General features: G+C 42.4%; 1 protein-coding gene across 1 annotated transcript in view; it reads right to left on the bottom strand.

Moving 5' to 3' along the window:
• Window positions 1-20,546, bottom strand: part of gucy1b1 (guanylate cyclase 1 soluble subunit beta 1) — a 231,132-nt gene that overhangs the window by 14,795 nt on the left and 195,791 nt on the right. The window contains exon 8 of the mRNA XM_068022355.1: window positions 19,440-19,580. Within this exon, the coding sequence (XP_067878456.1) occupies window positions 19,440-19,580 (141 nt within the window). The remainder of the gene's footprint in view (window positions 1-19,439; window positions 19,581-20,546) is intronic.

The raw sequence follows: 20,546 nt of genomic DNA, 5'->3' as shown, positions 1-20,546 counted from the left end.
ATGCACATACACATGCATTCAAAAATCAAAGGTTAACCCTTCTGAAATGATGTTTTAAATTACAACTGTTTCTTCGGAATAATAAAACAACTGGGTTGTAAGTCTTGGCGGGTTACATTCCCAGTTTGGTGAGTGTCCCAGAGTGGAATAGTCAGATGCCACTCGAAGTGTCCAGGCGTGTTTGATTAACAGTCTGTAATGGATAGGCATTCAAGGTAATTCGGCTGTAGTAGGCATCACACAGCTCTTTCAACAAGGAGTATAACAGGTTTATTTAGACTTTTGAATTAGCAGTCTATCAGTAGAAACGTTACTGAATTTCCAGAATGCCCAGAAACACAAAAGGCAACAGAAAGTCACTTCTGAGGCAAAGACACATTAGAGACCAGAAGCAAAAAGGAATTTGCTACCTCTAATAATGCAAATAATCCTTTCCAGGGGTCATTTCCTCTTTAGGTGAAACACAGTCTGTAGGCCAATGTAGATTTTCTGCTGAGAAAGATAAATCCTTCCTTCTTTCAAGAGAGCACGCTTCGCTGGTCTGCCCGTTCTAGCCAGTCTTTACACACAGTCAAACTGATACAATGTGGCATGTGATCTCTCTCTTGCTGTTGCTTAGGAAACAGGCATGCAGCACACACACTATTCCCAGAGAATATAAAAACTGCTCTCAGTCTTAAAGACACACAGACATCCTTTAGATTTTAAACAGAAAAAGAAACAGTTCCATGATACCTCCGCCCTTGGCAAAATGAAACGCCATTCTTAAAATGCATTTCGTAACAATGCAAAACAGAAACTGAAAAAACAATTTAAACATATTTTCACATTAATTCCCCCATTCACTCTACTGCTAATTACTAGAATGTTTCTTTGTACCATCATTATTTATGTAACTTAAGGTTAAATTTGTGACAATGCGTCGGCTATAACATTGTTCTTCTCCGAAATTTGTAAATCTTCATATGATAGGGCTGCAAAAACTCCGTCTGAATATTCCAGCAGTTTGGCTTTTAAATGTTTCCACAAACATTAATGGGTTATGGTCAGCGTATATTAGTGCTTCTTTACAGTCTTGGCGGACATACTCTTTGAAATGTTTAAGGGCCAGCAATAGTCATAATGTTTCTTTTTCTACAGAATTTTTTTTTTGGTGGTGATTTAATTTTCTTGAAAAGCACCCTACTGGTTTTTCTATGCCCAATTCGTCATCCTGCAATAGAACTGTGCCAACCCCAACCAGGTAGCTAGCAGCAATCTGTATCTTGAAAGGTTTAGCAAAATTTGGAGCAGCCAACACTGGTTTATTAGTTAAAATTTCCTTTAGCTTTTCAAAAGCTGCCTGGCATTCATCTTACTTTGGTTTTCTTTTGTTGTAGCAAATCAGTTAATGGAGCAGCTACAGCACTAAAATGCTGTACAAACTTCCTGTAGAAACCACACATTCCTAAGAACCTCATGATTTCATGTTTAGTTTTGGGAATAGGGAACTCCACTGCCATTCTTGGCAATACTTGTCCTTGCCCAACTATGCATCCAAGGTAAGTTACCCTTGCTTTTCCGAATTTGCTTTTTGCCAGATTTATCACTAAATCCACAGTTTGAAGTTTTTTTAAACAGAGTTTTTAGCTGGTTTAAGTGTCCTTTCCAGGTGTTACTGCATATGATTACATCATCCAGATACACTGCACTGGTTACCATCTGATTCATTAACCTTTAAAAAGTGGCTGGGGCATTTTTTAGCTCAAATGGTATCACCCGGCACTGATAAAGACAGTCTGGTGTGACAAAAGCTGACATTTCTTTAGCTTGAGGGGTCAAATGAACTTGCCAGTATCCCTTTAACAAGTCGATCTTTGCCAGTAACCTGGCACTGCCCACTCTATCAATACAGTCTTCTAAGCGAGGAATTGGGTAGGAGTCTGCCTTCATTACTGCATTGAATTTTCTGCAGTCTATGCAAAGTCAGGTTGACCCATCAGGTTTAGGCACTAAGAGTACTCGTGAACTCCAGCTGCTTTGACTAGGTTCAATTAAGTTGTTTCGCCAGCATGTGTTGGATTTCTGCTTTTACTTGGGCCTGTTTGTCAGGACTTAAGCGGTAAGGACGTTGCTTTATAGGAACAGATTCCCCTACATCCACATCATGTGTAGCTAAGGTTGTACATCCTGGCTTATCCCTACAGACTCTTTTAAATGTTTTGAAAAAACTGGTTAGGTCTTCACGTTGTTTTGCCTGTAAGTACAAAAGCATGTTGTCCAACTTTCCTAGCCATTCTGTATTCGCTAACTGGATAGTTGGAGATTCAATCTGAGAATTGTGCAGGCCTCCTTCTGCTTCATCCTCACTATCCTTCTCCTTCTGGACAGTCCCCAATACCTGACATACCTGTACTGGCTTATCCTCCTCTCTGTGAGGATATTGCTTTAACATATTGATGTGTTCTTCTGGCAATCAGGGGTGTCAAATCAAACTTACCCACTCTTTTAATCACTTTATATGGGCCACTGAACCATGCTTTTAAAGGTTCACCCTGTAATGGTAACAATACCAATACGCCATGCCCTGGTTGAAAATTGCTGGTCTTTGCATTCTTGTCTGCCCAATTTTTCATATTGGCTTGGGATGCTTTAAGGTGTTGACTTATATGTGATTTAGTCTTCTGAATCCCCCTATGTCCTGCAAAAGGAATGTCATGTGCTAACCTTAATAATTTCTGGCGATATTTATGTGGTATCGCTATCTGTTCAACAACTGTCCTCTCTTCATCCGCAGGTCTATGAGGCGGTCTCCATTTCCTCCCGTCACGGAACTGTAATTATTTTTCTCCTCGGATTAAAACAGTGTGGCTTTAAGGCTGTTAAAAACAGTGTGCCTTTAAGACAGGGAGAGAAGTTTGGGATTTCTGGGGGCACAGTGTGCCACAGCTGCATTGTGTAACCGAGGCAACAGCAGGAGAGAGGTCACATGGTATAATGCTTCAATTTGACTGTGTGTAAAATTGGCAAAAACCAGTCTGAACCAGACTCATCAGCGAAGCATACTGAGAAAAGAGCTGTCCATTCTCTCTCAGCAGAAATTCTACAAGGAGCTACAGGCCAAATTAATTGCCTAAAGAGGAAATAACCCTTTTAAGAGACCATTTGGTAATGCTGAAGGAACTCTTGCTGCCTGCTGTAGCCAAAGAGTTTGAATGCCTATCAAAAATAGACTGCTTCATTAAATTCAAGTGAAGACTTCGAGTAGCCTTTGATGATTTTCACGTTGGAATACCTCATCCATCAGTAACGTAACCCACAAAGACTTACTTAATTATTTATTCTTAAGAAACAGCTAACTTTTAAAAACACCACTTTTAAAACTGGTTAACTACTGTTATTTTAGAGTGTATGCGTGTGAATGGGGGAGTTAGATTAAAATAAGTTATGAGGGCATTTGGACATGGGTTTATCTTAATAGTGTTTAAGATTTAGTTTTTAATAAATAGTTAATTTATTATTGTCCAAAGATACTTGGTTTGGTCTGTTTTACTGGGTGGGGGGGGGGGGGGGGGGGGGGGTTACTCGAGTGCTTAATTTGGCTGTTTGCCAGTTGGGAGGGAAAACTGTAATAATATGCTGCAATCCGTGGAGTGACGGGACTGAATTGACAATGCATTGCTGCCACTGCAGTCGTAACGCTCCTCAAAACCCCGTTTTCAATATAATAGCCTTCTGGAATTCCTTTTGCCACAGCTTCGGTCAGGGCGGACTGTGCTATTCTGGATAACCCAGGATCAGCTTGCCATGCTGCAATTATAGAAGATCTGTTAAACATCTCATTTGGATTATCTAAATCCCCAAACAAGGTTTCAGATACTCAGCTATCTGTTTGTGGTGCCACTTTGACCTCCGACAATGGATCCTGTTTAGCCATTGCTCGGGTTACTACACACAGAGGAAATATTCTTGGAATAAAAATAAGAAATGCTGGAAATACTCAGCAGGTCTGGCAGCATCTGTGGAGAGAGAAGCAGAGTTAACGTTTCAGGTCAGTAACCCTTCATCAGAACTGACAAAGGTTAGAAATGTAATGGGTTTTAAGCAAATAAAACAGGGGTGGGGCAAGAGATAACAAAAGGCAAGGTGTTCATAGGACAAGGTCACAGAGAATAACTGACCAGAAATATTGCTGGAACTTGTTCCTGTAATTGCTCCATTTCTCAAACTTCACTTGGTTCCTCTATAATTATAGGAGAAACTAATACTTTTGATCCGGCCAGATCATTTCCTAGGAGTAGATCAATTCCCTCTACTGGTAAGTTTTGGACAACTCCTACAGTTACCAGCCCAGATATTAGGTCATTCTCTAGGCACACTTTATATAAAAGGTGTGGGTATATACTCCCTGCCAATTCCATTAACTAAAACTTTAGCGTTCAGGGCACCCTCTGGTGAAAACGTTATACCTTTTGTCATGCAGACCCCCACCTGCCAAGAATGAGGCATATTAATTTTGTCATATGAACATTGATTGTAAACTATTGCTGGAGTGAAGAAATTACTTGTTTGAAAATCAACAGACACTTGGCTGGAAGAATATTTGCATACTAAGAGACAGTGCTTGGAGAGACAGAAGAATTACTCCCTGATCCAATTAACCAAAATGGATTTTGATCACCAGACACTAACGGTGTAAGGAAGTGCATTCCAGGGACTTCTAAGACGATACAATCCAGAAAGCCAGGACTGGTTAAACCAGCTGTTCACACGACTAATTGGCTGGTCCAGGTTTTTTGAACTAGCCACAGGACAGTTTGAATTCAGATGGCAGTTTTCAACTGAAGCAAGAACAAGGAAGCCTCTCTCCTGGCTGTCTCTCTCATTTTCTCGCGAAAGTAAAATGGGAAAGGTAGCCAAACCATGGCTTACAAGGGAAATTAGAGATAGCATTAGATCCAAGGAAGAGGCCTATTAATCTGCCAGAAAAAAACAACAAACCTGAGGATTGGGAACAGTTTAGAATTCAGCAAAGGAGGGCCAAGGGATTGATTAAGAAGGGGAAAATAGAGTACGAGAGCAAGCTTGCGGGGAACATAAAACTGACAGTAAAAGTTTCTATAGGTATGTGAAGAGAAAAAGATTGGTGAAGACAAATGTAGGTCCCTTACAGTCAGAAACAGGGGAATTTATTATGGGGAACAAAGAAATGGCTAACCAACTAAATGCATGCTTTGCATCTGTCATCACAAAGGGGGACACAAATATCATACCAGAAATGTTGGGGAAAACAGGGCTTAGAGAGATAGAGGAACTGAAGAAAATCAGTATTTGCAGAGAAATGGTGTTGGGATAATTGATGGGATTGAAGGCCAATAATTCCCAGGGCCAGATAATCGACATCCCAGAGTACTTAAGGAAGTGGCTCTAGAAATAGTGGATGCATTGGTGGTCATCTTCCAAGATTCTATAGACTCTGGAACAGTTCCGACAGATTGGAGGGTAGCTAATATAACCCTACTATTTAAAAAGGGAGGTAGAGAGAGAGCAGGGAATTATAGACCAGTCAGCCTGATGACGGTAATGGGGAAAATTCTAGAGTCCATTATCAAAGATTTTATAGCAAAGCACTTGGAGAACAGTGGTAGAATAGGGCAGAGTCAGCATGGATTTATGAAAGGGAAATAATGCTTGATAAATCTACTAGAATTCTTCAATGATGTAACTAGTAGAGTTGATGAGGGGGAGCCAGTGAATGTGGTTTATTTGGACTTTCAGAAGGCTTTCGACAAAGTCCCACATAAGAGGTTAGCGTGTAAAATTAAAGCGCATGGGATCGAGGGTAGTGTATTGCGATGGATAGAAAATTGGTTGGCAGACAGTAAACAAACAGTAGCGATAAACGGGACTTTTTCCGAATGACAGGCAGTGACTAGTGGGGTACCACAGGGATCGGTGCTAGGACCCCAGCTATTCACAATATACATTAATGATTTAGATGAGGGAACTCAATGTAATATCTCCAAATTTGCAGATGACACAAAACTGGGTGGGAGGGTGAGTTGTGAGGAGGATGCAGAGAGGCTTCAGGGCGATTTGGACAAGTTGAGTTAGTGGGCTAATGCATGACAGATGCAGTATAATGTGAATAAATGTGAGGTTAGCAAAAACAGGAAGGCAATTATCTGAACAATAAACTGAGAGAGGGGGAATATGCAGCGAGGCCAGGGTGTTCTTGCACACCAGTCGCTGAAGGTAAGCATGCAGGTCCAACAAGCGGTAAAAAAGGCAAATGGTATGTTGGCCTTCACAGCGAGAGGATTCGAGTACAGGAGCAGGGATAATTTGCTGCATTTATACAAGGACTTGGTGAGGCCACACCTGGAATATTGTGTGCAGTTTTGGTCTCCTTATCTGAGGAAGGATGTTCTTGCTATAGAGGGAGTGCAGCAAAGGTTTACCAGACTGATTCCTGGGGTGGCGGGACTGACGTATGAGGAGAGATTGAGTCGGTTAGGATTATATTTGCTGCAGTTCAGAAGAGTGAGGGGGGACCTCATAGAAACCTGTAAAATTCTAACAGGACTTGACAGGGTAGATGCAGGAAGGATGTTCCTGATGGTGGAGGAGTCCAGAACCAGGGGGTCATAGTCTAAGCATATAGGGTAAACCTTTCAGGACTGCGGTGAGGAGAAATTTCTTCACCCAGAGAGTGGTGAGCCTGTGGAATTTGCTACCACAGAAAGCAGTTGAGGCCAAAACATTGTATGTTTTCAAGGAGGAGTTAGATATAGCTCTTGGGTCGAAAGGGATCAAAGGGTATGGGAAGAAAGCACGAACAGGTTACTGAGTTGGATGATCAGCCATGATCATAATGAATGGCGGAGCAGGCTCGAAGGGCTGAATGGCCTACCCCTGCTCCTATTTTCTATGTTTCTCCCAAGTCACTGTACCCACAGAAGACACATAAACCTCAAGAGAAAAAAGACTCCCACATCGAAACAAGTTGAAGCATGAACTGGGCACCAACATTTAGCAGGACTTACTGGCAACCAAAGACTCCATATTGAACTTAAAGGACTGTAATTATAATCATGAGATCGCCTCAAACCTTTCCCCTTTATTCTTTTCTACTTTTTCTGTCTCTATCTGCGTGTGTGTTTATTGCGTATGCATGTTAGCGTGGTCACGTCACATATTGGTAGTCGTTAACCGATTAGAGTTTAAGATTAATAAATGTCCACCTTTCTTGTTTAAATCTAAGGAAATCTGTCTGATTTCTTTGCCTTACAATTGGAGCAGTGAACAAGGATTCACTGAGGGGGGAGCTAAAAACACTGTGTTTCTAAAATTAAACCCTGTTACAGTTAAACCAGGCAAAGGCTGAGAGGAAACCCCTAGACCACTTCTCACCTGGTTGTAACCGAAATTTGGGGGCTGGCGTCCTGGATTTGAGCGGCACACTGGCGCAGTGGTTAGCACCGCAGCCTCACAGCTCCAACGACCTGGATTCAGTTCTGGATACTACGTGTGCGGAGTTTGCAAGTTCTCCCTGTGACCACGCGGGTTTCCGCCGGGTGCCCCAGTTCCCTCCCATAGCCAAAGACTTGCGGGTTGATAGGTAAATTGGCCATTGTAAATTGCCCCTAGTGTAGGTAGGTAGTAGGAGAATGGTGGGGATGTGGTAGGGAATATGGGATTAATGTAGGATTAGTATAAATCGGTGGTTGTTGGTCGGCACAGACTCGGTGGACCGAAGTGCCTGTTTCAGTGCTGTGTCTCTCTATGACCCACAGACAAATGAGAAATTGGAAGTGGGAAGCCAAACTGATTCCAAACAAAAAGTGAAAAGATTTCAATACAGATTTTCTTGTGGCTGTGTGTGCTCGAATACTAACATGTCTGCGACTGAAGCCAGTAGCTCCCCAAGCCAGGGTGAAGTAACTTGGGATAAGTTAAAAGCACTGTCCATGGAGGAGTTAAGGAAAATGGCTGAGCAGTGTGGGATCACTGTACGTGGCAAGGCTAGGAAGTCTGAACTCCTAAGACTAGTGGCCAACCATTTTTCCCTTGAATCTGAAGAAGCAGAAACAGGGTTAGAAGTAGACTTCGACAGAGTATTGCTAGCAAAGAGGCAACTGGAACAGAGGAAACTTGATTTAGAAGACAAGGAAAGAGAAAGAGAGAGACAGGAGAGAGAGAAATAAAGACCCTTCCAAAAGGAATGTGAAGAGAGAGCTAAGGTGGCTTGAGTTAACAAGGAGGCGACAGAGTAACCCCAGTGAAAGCATGGCCAATATAGAGCAGCGTAAATTAGGGCTGGGTACAAAATTGTTAAAACTTTCCCAATTGATCCCAAAATTCAACGAGGGAGACATGGAAGTATTTTTTGTGTCTTTTGAAAAACTGGCAGGGCAGTTAAAAATGGCCAGCTGAGGCTTGGACTCTGCTGATAGAGCAAATTAGTTGGAAAAGCCCACGAGGTTTATTCCATGTTGCCAGATGAGAGTTCATCAGATTATGAACTGATAAAAAATGCTATCCTTGGGGCATATGAGTTAGTCCCAGAAGCCTATCGCCAAAAGTTTAGAACCCTCAAGAAACAAGCTGATCAAATTTGACATAAGTAAGCAGCTGGCTTTCGACCAGTGGCTGAGAGTTCTTAAAAGTACAGCTCAGCTATCAAAATCTCAGAGAAGTAATTTTGTTACAGGAATTTAAAATCTCTCTCCCACTCTCCATAAAGAAACATGTAGAAGAACAAAAGGTTAATAGAGCCTGGCAGGCAGCAGGCTGATGAGTTTGCTCTCATTTATAAGTTGGTTTCCCAGGAGAAAACCTTTCCTAATCACCTCCACAAATCTGAAAAGGACAAAGGGTGGGAAGGTGATAGACGCCCAAGCAGTCCTGGGTTGGAAAGAAAAGCAGGATACACAGGGGGCCCTCATCCAGCCAAAAAGCAAGGTGCTGTAAGCAGGAGTGAATCTTGGAGACCTAGGTGCTTCCATTGTAATAAAGCAGGGCATCTAAGAGCTGACTACTGAAAACTAAAGGGAAAGCCTGTAGGGTTAATCAGGACACAGTCGCTCAGTGAAGAAAACCTGATGGAAAGCACAGCTGAACAAGCTGTGGTTTTAACTGCAGTAAGAGTAAGCTTACGGCTTCAGGTGCAGGAACATTTAATAGGATTCCTGAAGGTTATCAGGGTTTTGTGCCTGAAGGGAGAGTAACCCCCTACCCCTCGAGTGGGGCAAGCAAGCCCATAGTAATCCTCAGGGACACAGGGGCCACTAGATCCCTTTTACTGGGAAAAGACCTGACCTTTCCCCCAGAGAGTGCAGTAAACATCAGATTGGTGGTGAATGATATTGGAGGGCTGTGTATGCCTGTACACTGGGTGCACTTGGAGTGTGACCCAGTTACGGGACCGGCGACTGTAGGGATTGTCCCTTGTTTGCCTATGGACTGGGTTGACCTGCTTCTAGGTAATGATCTGGCGGGGATGAAGGTGGTAGCTTCCCCGGTAGTGAAAGAGAGACCACAGGAGGTCAGAGAGACAGGGCAGTGGCAGGAGAGAGTCCTCTGCAGTTTCCCTGAATGTGTAATGAGTAAGGCCATGATCAAACCAACTCCCCCAGAGGAGACTAAATTGGCAATGCAGGCAGATGACCATGAAGTCTGTCTGTCCGAGATTTTCTTTGGAAAGTCAGAAGACCTTGGGAATGAGTTAAATAAATTTTACCTGGCTGAGGCTCAGTGAGCTGACCAAGTACTGAGAGAGTTAGCACAGGCTGCCCAGACTGAAATTGAAGCAGACGGAGTCCCTGATTGCTACTATTTAAAGAATGGGATCCTGATGAGGAAGTGAAGTTCTCACACAGCCAAGAGCAAGGAGTGGACAGTGGTTCACTAGTTAATGGTGTCGCAGAGGTACCTGAGAGAAATAGTAAGAATGTCCCATGAGATTATAGTGGCTAAACATGTCGGTATATGAAAAACCAAAGCCCGCATAAGACAGCAGTTTGTCTGGCCAAAACTCCACAAAGATGTGGTGGAGTACTGTAGGAGTTGGTACATGTGCCAGGTTGAGGGGAAACCCCAATCTGCAGTGAAATCTTCACCACTACATCCTGTATCAGTGTTTGGTGGACCCTCCAGCAGAGGGCTGGTGAACTGTAACGGAGCCCTGCCGAGAACAGAAGGGGACAGGCAGGCACAAGGCTGGCAACAGGTTAGAAAGGAATGGGGAAAAGGTGACCAAGAGGGCAGGTTAAATGAAGCCTGGGAAGATTCCCAAATGAAAACCCCTACTGTTTGGTTAGCCAACCCCGGAATATTTCAAAGGTTAGACCTCACTAGAGTTGCTAACAGCATTTACAGGAACCTACAGAGACAAAGAAGGGCAGCAAAACCATAAGGGTGATGCCTCACCTAGTCGAAGTGCCGCAGGAGTGTACAGCAAAATCTGGACAAACACCTGCAAGCAGGAGTGTCCCAGAGGACAAAGGGAAGATTAGCAAAGAATCCTGCCCCACAGTCAGGAAAAAAGGGAACCAGCCATCCCCTAAGGAGAAAAGTCCTTGTATGACTCATCAAAGCACCGAAAGAGTTCAGAGTGGAGCCACCCACTGCCGGCACCAGCAACCCTGCCCCCCCCACACGCCCCCCGAGCAGAACTCCAACCTAGGGCTAATTAAACCTAACCCCCCCACCTGCAGACCTCAACAAGAACAAAGAGACCCTAGGCAGTCATGGAAATGTGCAAACTGAAAAACAACTTCCCCAAAAACCACATGTTTATTGGGATACCAACAAGGGCCATTTAAAGCAGCACTGCTACCAACAAACGACAGGCTGTAACAATTGTTAGGGTTGTGAATGAATGAGAGAGATGCATGTGTGTTTTCCTGTCCTTATCTTCTCTCTAGTCCCTTTTAATGAAATGCTCTTTTAAAAAAAAATTGCATTTCATTCTGCTGGGTGTGGAAGTGTCATGCAAACCAGCACCTGTCAAAAATGAGATATTAATTTCGCCATATCAATATTGATTTTAAACTATTGCTGGAGTGAAGAAATTACTTGTTTGATGATCAACAGACACTTATCTAGAAGAATATTTGCATACTAAAAGACAGTGCTCGGAGACACAAAAGAATGACTCCCTGATCCAATTAACCAAAATGGATTTTAATCACCAGACATTGAAAGTGTAAGGAAGCGCATTCCAGGGACTGCTAAAATTATACAATCCAGAAAGCCAGGACTGGTTAAACCAGCTGCTCACTAACTGGCTGGTTCAGGTTTTTTGAACTAGCCACAGGACAGTTTGAATTCAGACAGCAGTATGCAACTGATCCTGGAACAAGGAAGCCTGTCTCCTGGCTGTCTCTCTCTCACTTTCTCCCAAGCCAAAGACATATAAACCTCAAGAGAGAAAAGACTCCGACATCGAAACAAATTGAAGCGTGAGCTGGGCCCCAACGAACGGCAGGACTTAACAGCAACCAAGGGCTCCACATTGAACTTAAAGGACTATAACTATAATCATGAGATTGCCTCAAACCTTTCCCCTTTATTCTTTTCTACTTTTTCTATCTCTATTTGCGTGTGTTTATCGCATATGCTATCCCGGTCATGTTCGCATTTTCGTAGTTGTTAACCGGATTAGAGTTTAAGATTAATAAACTTCCACCTTTCTTGTTTAAATCTAAGGAAACCTGTCTGATTTCTTTGCCTTACAATTGGAGCAGTGAACAAGGATTCACTGAGGGGGGAGCTAAAAACAGTGTTTCTAAAATTAAACCCGGTTAAGGTTAAACCAGGCAAAGGATATCAGGAAACCCCTAGACTCCTTCTTAACTGGTTGTAACACTTTCCCCAGAAAAAATGTTTGAGTTGCTCCTATATCCCTGAGTATAATGATAGATTTTCCTGCCTCACTTAAAGGATTGGACATACTTTTCCCTTCGACAAGTATTCATCATAACTTTCCATATCTTATTCTTAACCTATACACTCACTTCAGTTTTTGTATCTGGTTTTACAGCTGCCATTAAAGCTACAGCCTGGTCTGCTGCACTGTCAGTGAGAGCCTTTTTCTCTGCATCAGCTTTGTGCACCCCAACAAGTCCTATGGGTTTATCTTGCAATTTCCAGCATTCAGAACGAAGATGACCCATTTTGTGGCAATGTTAACACTTTGGCTTGCGGACCTCACTTCTACCCTCAGCACCTTCCTTTCTGGCCTGAGGAGGTAATCCTAGGGCATTCCTAGCTGTTTCCTCTTGTCCCCAGCTACTTGCCTTCCTTTCACTCTCCCACTTTCTATCCTTCTCGGGTTTATGGGGTTGACGGACAAAAGGTTTTGGCTTATTCACAAGCTCAAAATCATCAGCAATTTCTACTGCTTGACTAGCTTTTAAAACTTTCAGGTTATCGACATGTGTCGTAACTACTGAAGGTATTGAATTTTTAAACACTTCCAAGAGAATCAATTCTCTAAGATTCTCAAACGTGGTTTCCATCATTAATACCCGTATCCAATGATCAAAATTCATTTGCTTCACCCTCTCAAATTCTACATACGTCTGCCCAGCCAATCTCCATAAGTTCCGAAACTTCTGACGGTAAGCTTCAGGGACTAATTCATATGCAGCAAGAATAGCCTTTTTTGCCATCTCATAACCTGCAGAGGCCTCTTCAGGAAACATGGTATAAACTTCATGAGCTCTGCCCATAAACCTGCTTTGCATAAGCAGTGTCCAGTTTTCCTTTGGCCATTTCATTTGTTTGCCTATTTTTTCAAAAGATATGAAAAATGCCTCTACGCCCCTTTCCTCAAGCTTAGGAAGAGCTTTTCTCTGGGTCCTGGGCTGAATTCAGATTCTTCCTAACCAGAACTTTCCCTGGATTCAAGACTACCCCTTTGTATTAGTTCCATCTCTTTTAACCTAAGTTCCCTGTCTTCTCTTTCACTTTCTCCCTGAAGTTCAAGTTTTCTTATTGCTATTGCTGTTTCTTTCTCTTGTTCAAGTTTTCATAATTCTTTTTCAGCCTCAGGTTTTTTATTTCTTGCCCCTGCTCAAATTTTTTCATTTCTAATGGAATTCTAGCCAATTCTACTGCATCACTGTCTGAATTACTATCTTCCTCTTCTTCGAACTTTAAAGGTTGGACTATTACATCAAATATCTCTGCTTTTTTAGCACCTGATTTCAACTCTAACCCCGATTTTGCTGTAAAATCTTTTAGTTTATTTTTAGTTAAAGTTGTCAAGTCACTGAGGGACACATTCTCCTTTCCCAGAAACTCTGCAGTAACTGCTAATGCCATTCTGATGGTACAGCCAATTATACAAGAAACCTGGTTCCTTTTTTTCCCCAAATTATTACTCCCCTTACAATTAACGTACTTAGCATTGGACTTGGATCCCAAACGATCGAGCCCCCAATTAATATGTTACAACTGAGGCAGGAACAATGCACTGTCAATTCAGTCCCATTACTCCACAGGTCACAGCATATTTTTAAAGTTTCCAACCCACCAGAAATTAGTCAAATTAAATACTTTATTAAACCCCAGAATAAATGACACCAAGCCAGGTATCTTTAAACAACAAATTAACTATTTATTGATAAACTGAATCTTAAACAATACTGAGATAAATCTATGCCTGAAAAGACTTTATAACTTCTTATTCCTCCTAACCCTAACACACATACATTCAAGAAGCAAAGGTTAACCCTTCTAAAATGATGTTTTAAATTACAGCTGTTTCTTAGGAATAATAAAACAACTGGGTTGTAAGTCTTGACAGGTTACGTTCCTGATTTGGTGAGGTGTCGCAGAATCAAATAGTCAGATGCCACTCAAAGTGTCCAGGCGAGTTTAACGAACAGTCTGTGATGGATAGGCGTTCAAGGTACTTCGGCACACAGATCTTTCAATGAAGAGTATAACAGGTCTATTCAGATTTTTGAATTAGCAGTCTATCAGTAGAAACATTACTGAGTTTCCAGAACTCCCAGAAACACGAAAAGCAACAGAAAGTCACTCCTGAGGCAGAGACTTCTTAGAGACTGGAAGTAAAAAGGAATTTGCTACCTTCAATAATGCAAATATTCCTTTCTAGGGGTCTTTTCCTCTTTAGGTGAAACGCAATCTGTAGGCCAATGTAGATTTTCTACTGAGAGAGACAAATCCTTTCTTCCTTCAAGAAAGCATGCTTCACTGGTCTGCCTGTTCAAACCAGTTCTAGCCAGTCTTTACACACAGTCAAACGGAAGCAATGCAGAATGTGACCTCTCTCTCTTGCTGTTGCTGAGGAAACAGACTTGCAGCACACCCACTGTTCCCAGAGAATATAAAAACTGCTCTCAGCCTTAAAGGCACACAAACCCCCTTTAGTTTTTAAACAGAGAAAAAAAAACTTCCATGACACTTGGTAAAGACAGATTCAAAGTATTAATTTAATACCTCAGCTATGGCCTTTGCCTCCATATGTAAATCCCCTTTCTGGTCCCTAATTGGCTCCATTCCTCCTTTTACCACCCTTTTATTTTTTATATGCCTATAGAAAACTTTGGTATTTCCTTTAATGATAACTGCCAGTCTCTTCTCATGCTCTCTCCTTGCTTCTCTTATTTGCTTTTTCACTTCCCCTCTGGACCTTGTTACGACCAGGTGAGAAAGGTAACTAGGGGTCCCTCTCAGCCTTCACCTGGTCTTACCGTAACAGGGTTTAATTTTACACACACCATGTCATTTGCTCCCCCTTGGTGAATCCTCGTTCACCGCTTTCCAATTATAAGACAAAAACACAGCACAAACAGGCTTTCTTAGGTTTAAAGAAGAAAAGTTGAAATTTATTAAACTTAAAATTTTAATTCAGTTAATGCCTACGGATACACAACGCACCCACACGAGCATGCATAAGCAACACACACATGCTAATAGAGCCAAAAAAAGAGAAAAATAAAGTGGAAAAGATTGAGGCAATATCTGAAGAGTTTTTGTGACGGTTCTTTAAGCTCACTGTAGAGTCCTTGATTGTAGGTAGATCTTACTTTTCATTGGGGCCCAGTATTCTTCTTAAACCTTGTTCGCTGTAGGAAACTTTTCTCTCTTGGGGTTCATGTGTCTTCAGTGGATTCAGCAGTTTGTGTGAAAGAGATGGGAGCAGGCAGACAGAAGAGACTATGGCAAGCCTGCCCAAACTGTTTGTAAAGATTCAAAAAAACTCAAATTACCCAGCATGTTAGTCATGTGACTAGCTGGTTTGACCATGTCCGTTTGTGTATTCGGCCATCTTAGCAGTCAACCTGGAATGCGAGCTCCCCCACCTTCAATGTCTGGTGATCAAAAGTCCATTGTAGGTTGAATGTGTCAGGGAATGGCTGCTTTATCCTTCCAAACACTGTCTGTTAATATGCAAATGTCTTTTCCAGCCACGGCTGATCTGTTTAACAAGACTTTTCTTCACTCCAGTATCAGTTTGAAATCAATGTTCTTGACAAAATTAATGTGCCTCATTCTTGGCAGGTGGGGGCCTAGCATGACAACCATCTATATTCAGCCTGGTTCTCAATAGTATTTTCTACTAGCATCGTCATAAGCACACATTTTCTTCTTTATCTTAATCTCTACCTCTTTTGTCATTTAGGGGGCTCTGGATTTGTTTGTCCTGCTTTTCCCCTGCCAAAGACTTGCAGGTTGATAGGTAAATCGGCCATTGTAAATTGCCCCTAGTGTAGGTAGGTAGGTAGGTGGTAGGAGAATGGGTGGGGATGTGGTAGGGAATATGGGATTAATGTAGGATTAGTATAAATGGGTGGTTGTTGGTTGGCACAAACTTGGTGGGCCGAAGGGCCTGTTTCAGTGCTGTATCTATCTATGACTCTATGAGTGAACATACCTTGACTGTGCCCGAACAATTGTTGATTTACTGGTTTTCCTGTCAGCTTTTGACTCTAATTTATTCGCCCCAGCTCCATTCTTACCCCCTTGAAGTTGGCCTTCCCCCAGTTAATTATTCTTACCCTGGATTGCTCTTTATCCTTTTCCATGGTCAGCCTAAATCTGATGATCACCATCCCCTAAATGCTCTCCTACTGATATACTTGATCACTTGGCCCACCTCATTCCCAAGAACCATGTCTAGCAGTCCTCCTTTCTCATTGGACTAGCAACATATTGTTGTAGAACATTTCCTGACTGCCCATTACACTATTATCCCAGTATATGTTTAGATAACTAAAGTCCCCCATTATAACTACCCTATAATTTTTGCACCTCTCTGTAATTTCCTTGCAAATTTGCTCCTCCATGTCCTCCTTCCCGCTAGCTGGTGGCCTATAGGCAACACCGAGCAACGTAACCATACCTTTTTGTTCCTGAGCTCTAGCCAAATTGATTTTTTAAAAATTCGTTCATGGGATGTGGGCATCGCTGGCTAGGCCAGCATTTATTGCCAATCCCTAATTGCCCTGGAGAAGATAGTGGTGAGCTGTCTTCTTGAATTGCTGCAGTCCATGTGGGGTAGGTTCACCCACAGTGCTGTAAGGAAAGGAGTTCCAGGATTTTGATCCAGTGACAGTGAAGGAACTGCGATATAGTTCCAAGTCAGGATGGTGTGTGAATGGATTTAGTCCTCGAGCCCCCCGGGACATCCTTTTACTTCAGCACTGCAATGCTCTCCTTAATCAATACCACCACCCCTTCCCCTTTTTTCCCTCTCCTATCTTTCCTGAACAACTTGTATCGAGGAATATTTAACAGCCAGTCTTCTTTGAGCCAGATCTCTGTGATAGTCACATCATATTTCCACGTGGCAATCTGCGCCTGTACCTCACCAGTTTTATTAACCACACGCTGTGCATTCACATACATGCACATTAATCCTGATTCAGACTTTATTACTTTCTCCCTTACTCTGACCCCACCTACTCTACTATTCCCTACTCTCATGCTATCTATCTCCCCCAGTATTCTGTGCATCTTGGTATTCCTCTTTAATACTTGCTCCTGGTTCCCACACCCCTGACAAGTTACTAGTTTTGCTTCCCTCCAATCTGAACTCCCTCACAGGTTCCCATCCCCCTGACAATTTAGTTCAAACCTTTCCCAACAGCACTAGCAAATCTTGCTGCCAGGATATTTGTCCCAGTCCTGCTATGCTGCAACCCGTCCATCTTGTACAGGTCCCACCTGCCCCAGAACCAGTATCAAGGTCTCAGAAATCTGATGCCTTCCCTCATACAACAGTTCTCCAGCCATGTGTTCAATTGCTCAATTCTCCTATTCCAATGCTCATTTGCACATGGGACCGGGAGTAATCCTGAGATTACTGCTTTCGAGTTCCTGCTTTTTAATCTCCTTCTTAGCTCCCTAAAATCTGCTTTCACGACCTCATCCCCCTTCTTGCCTATCTCATTGGTACCAATGTGGACCATGACCTCTGGCTGTTCACCCTCCCCCAGAAGAATGTCCTGCAGCCTCTCCGTGACTTCCTTCATCCTGGAGGCACGTTTACTGCGCAGAAACGCCTGTTTGTTCTCCTAACTAACGAATCCCCTATCACTACTGCTCTTCCACTCTCCTTCCTGCACTCCTGTGCAGCTGAGCCACCTGTGGTACCACAAACCTGGCTCTGATTGCACACCTCTGAGGAACCATCACCCTCACCAGTATCCAAAATAGAAAACCGATTAGCGAGTGAGATCATATCAGGGGACTCCTGCACTATCTGCCTGATTCTCTTTGACTGCCTGTCTATCACCCATTCCTTATCTGCCTGTATGCTCCTAACCTGCGGTCTAACCACCTCCCTAAACGTGCAATCCACATAGTCCTCTGCCTCGCAGATGCACAATAGTGACTCCAGCCTCTGCTCGAGTTCCAAAACCTAGATCTCAAGCTTCTGCAGCCGGTGACACTTCTTGCTGATGGGTTTGTCCAGGACACATGGTCCGTCCGTGACTTCCCACATGCCGCAGGCTGCACACTCCACTCGGCAGAGCTGCCTTGCCATAACTTAACTTTACAGACTATTTATAATAAGTAGAATAGCTTTCCAGGTACTCACCAAACAGCTCCTTCCACTGCTCCGAAGTAGGAACCAAATATTGGAGGGTTAAAAAAGTAGGAAAAAGACTAGAAAATGGAGCACCTCCTCCCCACTTCACTGAACTCGCCACACTCGCCCAATCTCTAAACTTAGCTTGCAATCTGCATGCTGTTTGCAGGCTGCACCCAGATTTCTGTATTTATACCTTTTAAAGCTAAAACTGCAGCAACCAGATTTGACTGGTCAGCTACTTAACTAATCAGCTACTCTGCAGTAGAGTCTGTTAATCCCTGCCTAAGACCATAAGAAACTTACTTTACTTTCTTAACCCTACTTTATCTAAAGGGTAAAACCCAGTAAAATGCGAACTGCAGACCAGACTTTTATAAAGATAACAACACTTAAAATACCATTCACCAAACTCGAATCTCTACACTCAGCTTGCAATCTGCACTCCGTTTCTTTGGCTTGGATGGCACACTCGTAAGATAAGTGTAGACAAAAAAGTAAGGTTAAGTGACTTCTTTATTTTTAATTATAACTCTGTCCAAAGCTGATAGTTAAGCAGTAAACACTAAAAAAACATTCACACAAGTTGGGCAATGCTTTTTTCAATTGTTTTGTTAAACCTCCCATGTTGATCCAGCAGGATGGCAATCCTAGATCTATCTGGCCTAGAGTAGAGATGCAGTGCAGATCCAAGTCATGGCACATTCACTCTTAACAAGCAAGAGATTGTTTAGGTAGTTTTCAGAGGGTCAGACTTTCCAGTTTGGCTTCAGCCAAGAGGAAAAGAAGACTGAGATGCACTGAAGAAAGAGACAAACAAAAATTGGGATTCACAGCAAGATTGAGGAAATGCAACAGAAGCGTACAGAGTGGAAGATGCACAGAAACAGAATCGATAAACAGACATAAAAAGGTAAACGGTATCTGAGAGATACAGAGTATGCAAACATTAAAAAAAGACAAAAGAAAGGAAAGATGGGAGCGGAAGAGAAACAACAGGAAAGAATCAGAGACAGAAGATGCGATCATACAATGATTGTTCATGATATAAGCAAATGAATGTTTTAAATTTTAAAAGATTAAAGCCTCTATTAAAATAGAAAACGATTGTGTCATACAAGAACATTCAGCTCATATCACAAACAATAATGTCTGGGTTACAAAAGCAATGGGATAAAATGTGTGTGACTCATACAGACAGCATAAGTGAAACAAAGAGTGAAAGACAAACAAAAGACAGTGAGACAGCAAGAATTAGAATGTGGGAGACGAGCAGTTTTGAGAGGTTTTTGTTCCCCATGAACAATGCCACTGAAAATCAACTAGTTTATTAAATGTACCACAGAAAAGATGAATCAGACCAAACTCACAGCTTTGCACAACTAACCTGTACAGGTTCTCCATCAACCTTCACCTGCCCTGCGATCTCCATCATGTCCAAAGCAAGGTGGCATATAGAATGAGCATGATGGACACATGGCTCTGGCAGGCCACTCACAGTCATGTACTTATCTCCAACTGTTTCTACCTGAATAAATAAGAGGAAAGAACAGCCTCCTTAAAAGATGCTTAATAAAATAATGAACAAACTAAAATTTGGAGACATACAAATCCTTACAATTCTTTTAACTGTAACATTAATTTAAAGCAGCTGAGTCACTGTCATAATATATTCCTTTTAAAGCCTTGAAAAAAAGTAGGTTTAACACCTTGTAACACAGCAAAATATCCCAAGGTGCTTTACAGGAGTATCAGAAAAAAAAACTGATACAGAAGCTCATGAGGAGATACTAGGAAAGTTGACCAATAGCTTGGTCAAAGAGGTAGGTTTTAAGGAACATCTTAAAGGAGGAGAAGAAGGTGGCGAGGCAGAGAGGTACATGGAGGAATTTCCAGTGCTTAGGGCCTAACTGGCTGAAGGCATGGCTACCAATGGTCAGGCAATGGAAATCAGGATGAACAAGAGGCTTGAATGGAAAAAGGCAGAGTTTTTGGAGGGTTTCAGGGCTGGAAGAGATGAAGGATATAGGGAGGGGTGTGGCCACAGAGGGATTTGAGCACAAGAAAGAAAATTCTAAAATTGAGGTGGTGTTGGACTGAGAACCAATATAGGTCAACAATCACAGGGGCGTTGCATGAGTGGTACTTAAGTGAGTTAGGATACAGACAGCAGTTTTAGATGAGCTTAACTTTAAGCAGTGTAGCCACTCCTGCAGCAAGAACACATTTAACTTAAAATAAACAGACAATAAAGGATCACGTGGCTGCACTACAAAGGCACTTTGTAAATTGGCAATCGTCAGAAATGGGCCAGGTTTCGTACCCCAGGAACCAACAGAACTTTTAACTAAACTCAAACTAAGAGTTGAAATGAAGTTATTCATAGAGACACAGACACAATGGATGACTTCATGAATATGTCAACCAGGAAACAGCTGAAGCACTCAGACCACACAATGGTATGAACAGATCTAGCAAATCAAAACTGGGCATC

The sequence above is a fragment of the Heterodontus francisci genome, chromosome 1 (assembly GCF_036365525.1).
Source record: "Heterodontus francisci isolate sHetFra1 chromosome 1, sHetFra1.hap1, whole genome shotgun sequence".
Taxonomy (NCBI): domain Eukaryota; kingdom Metazoa; phylum Chordata; class Chondrichthyes; order Heterodontiformes; family Heterodontidae; genus Heterodontus; species Heterodontus francisci.
Note: the sequence above shows the minus strand (reverse complement) of the source record. Positions and strands in the feature narration are given on the sequence as shown.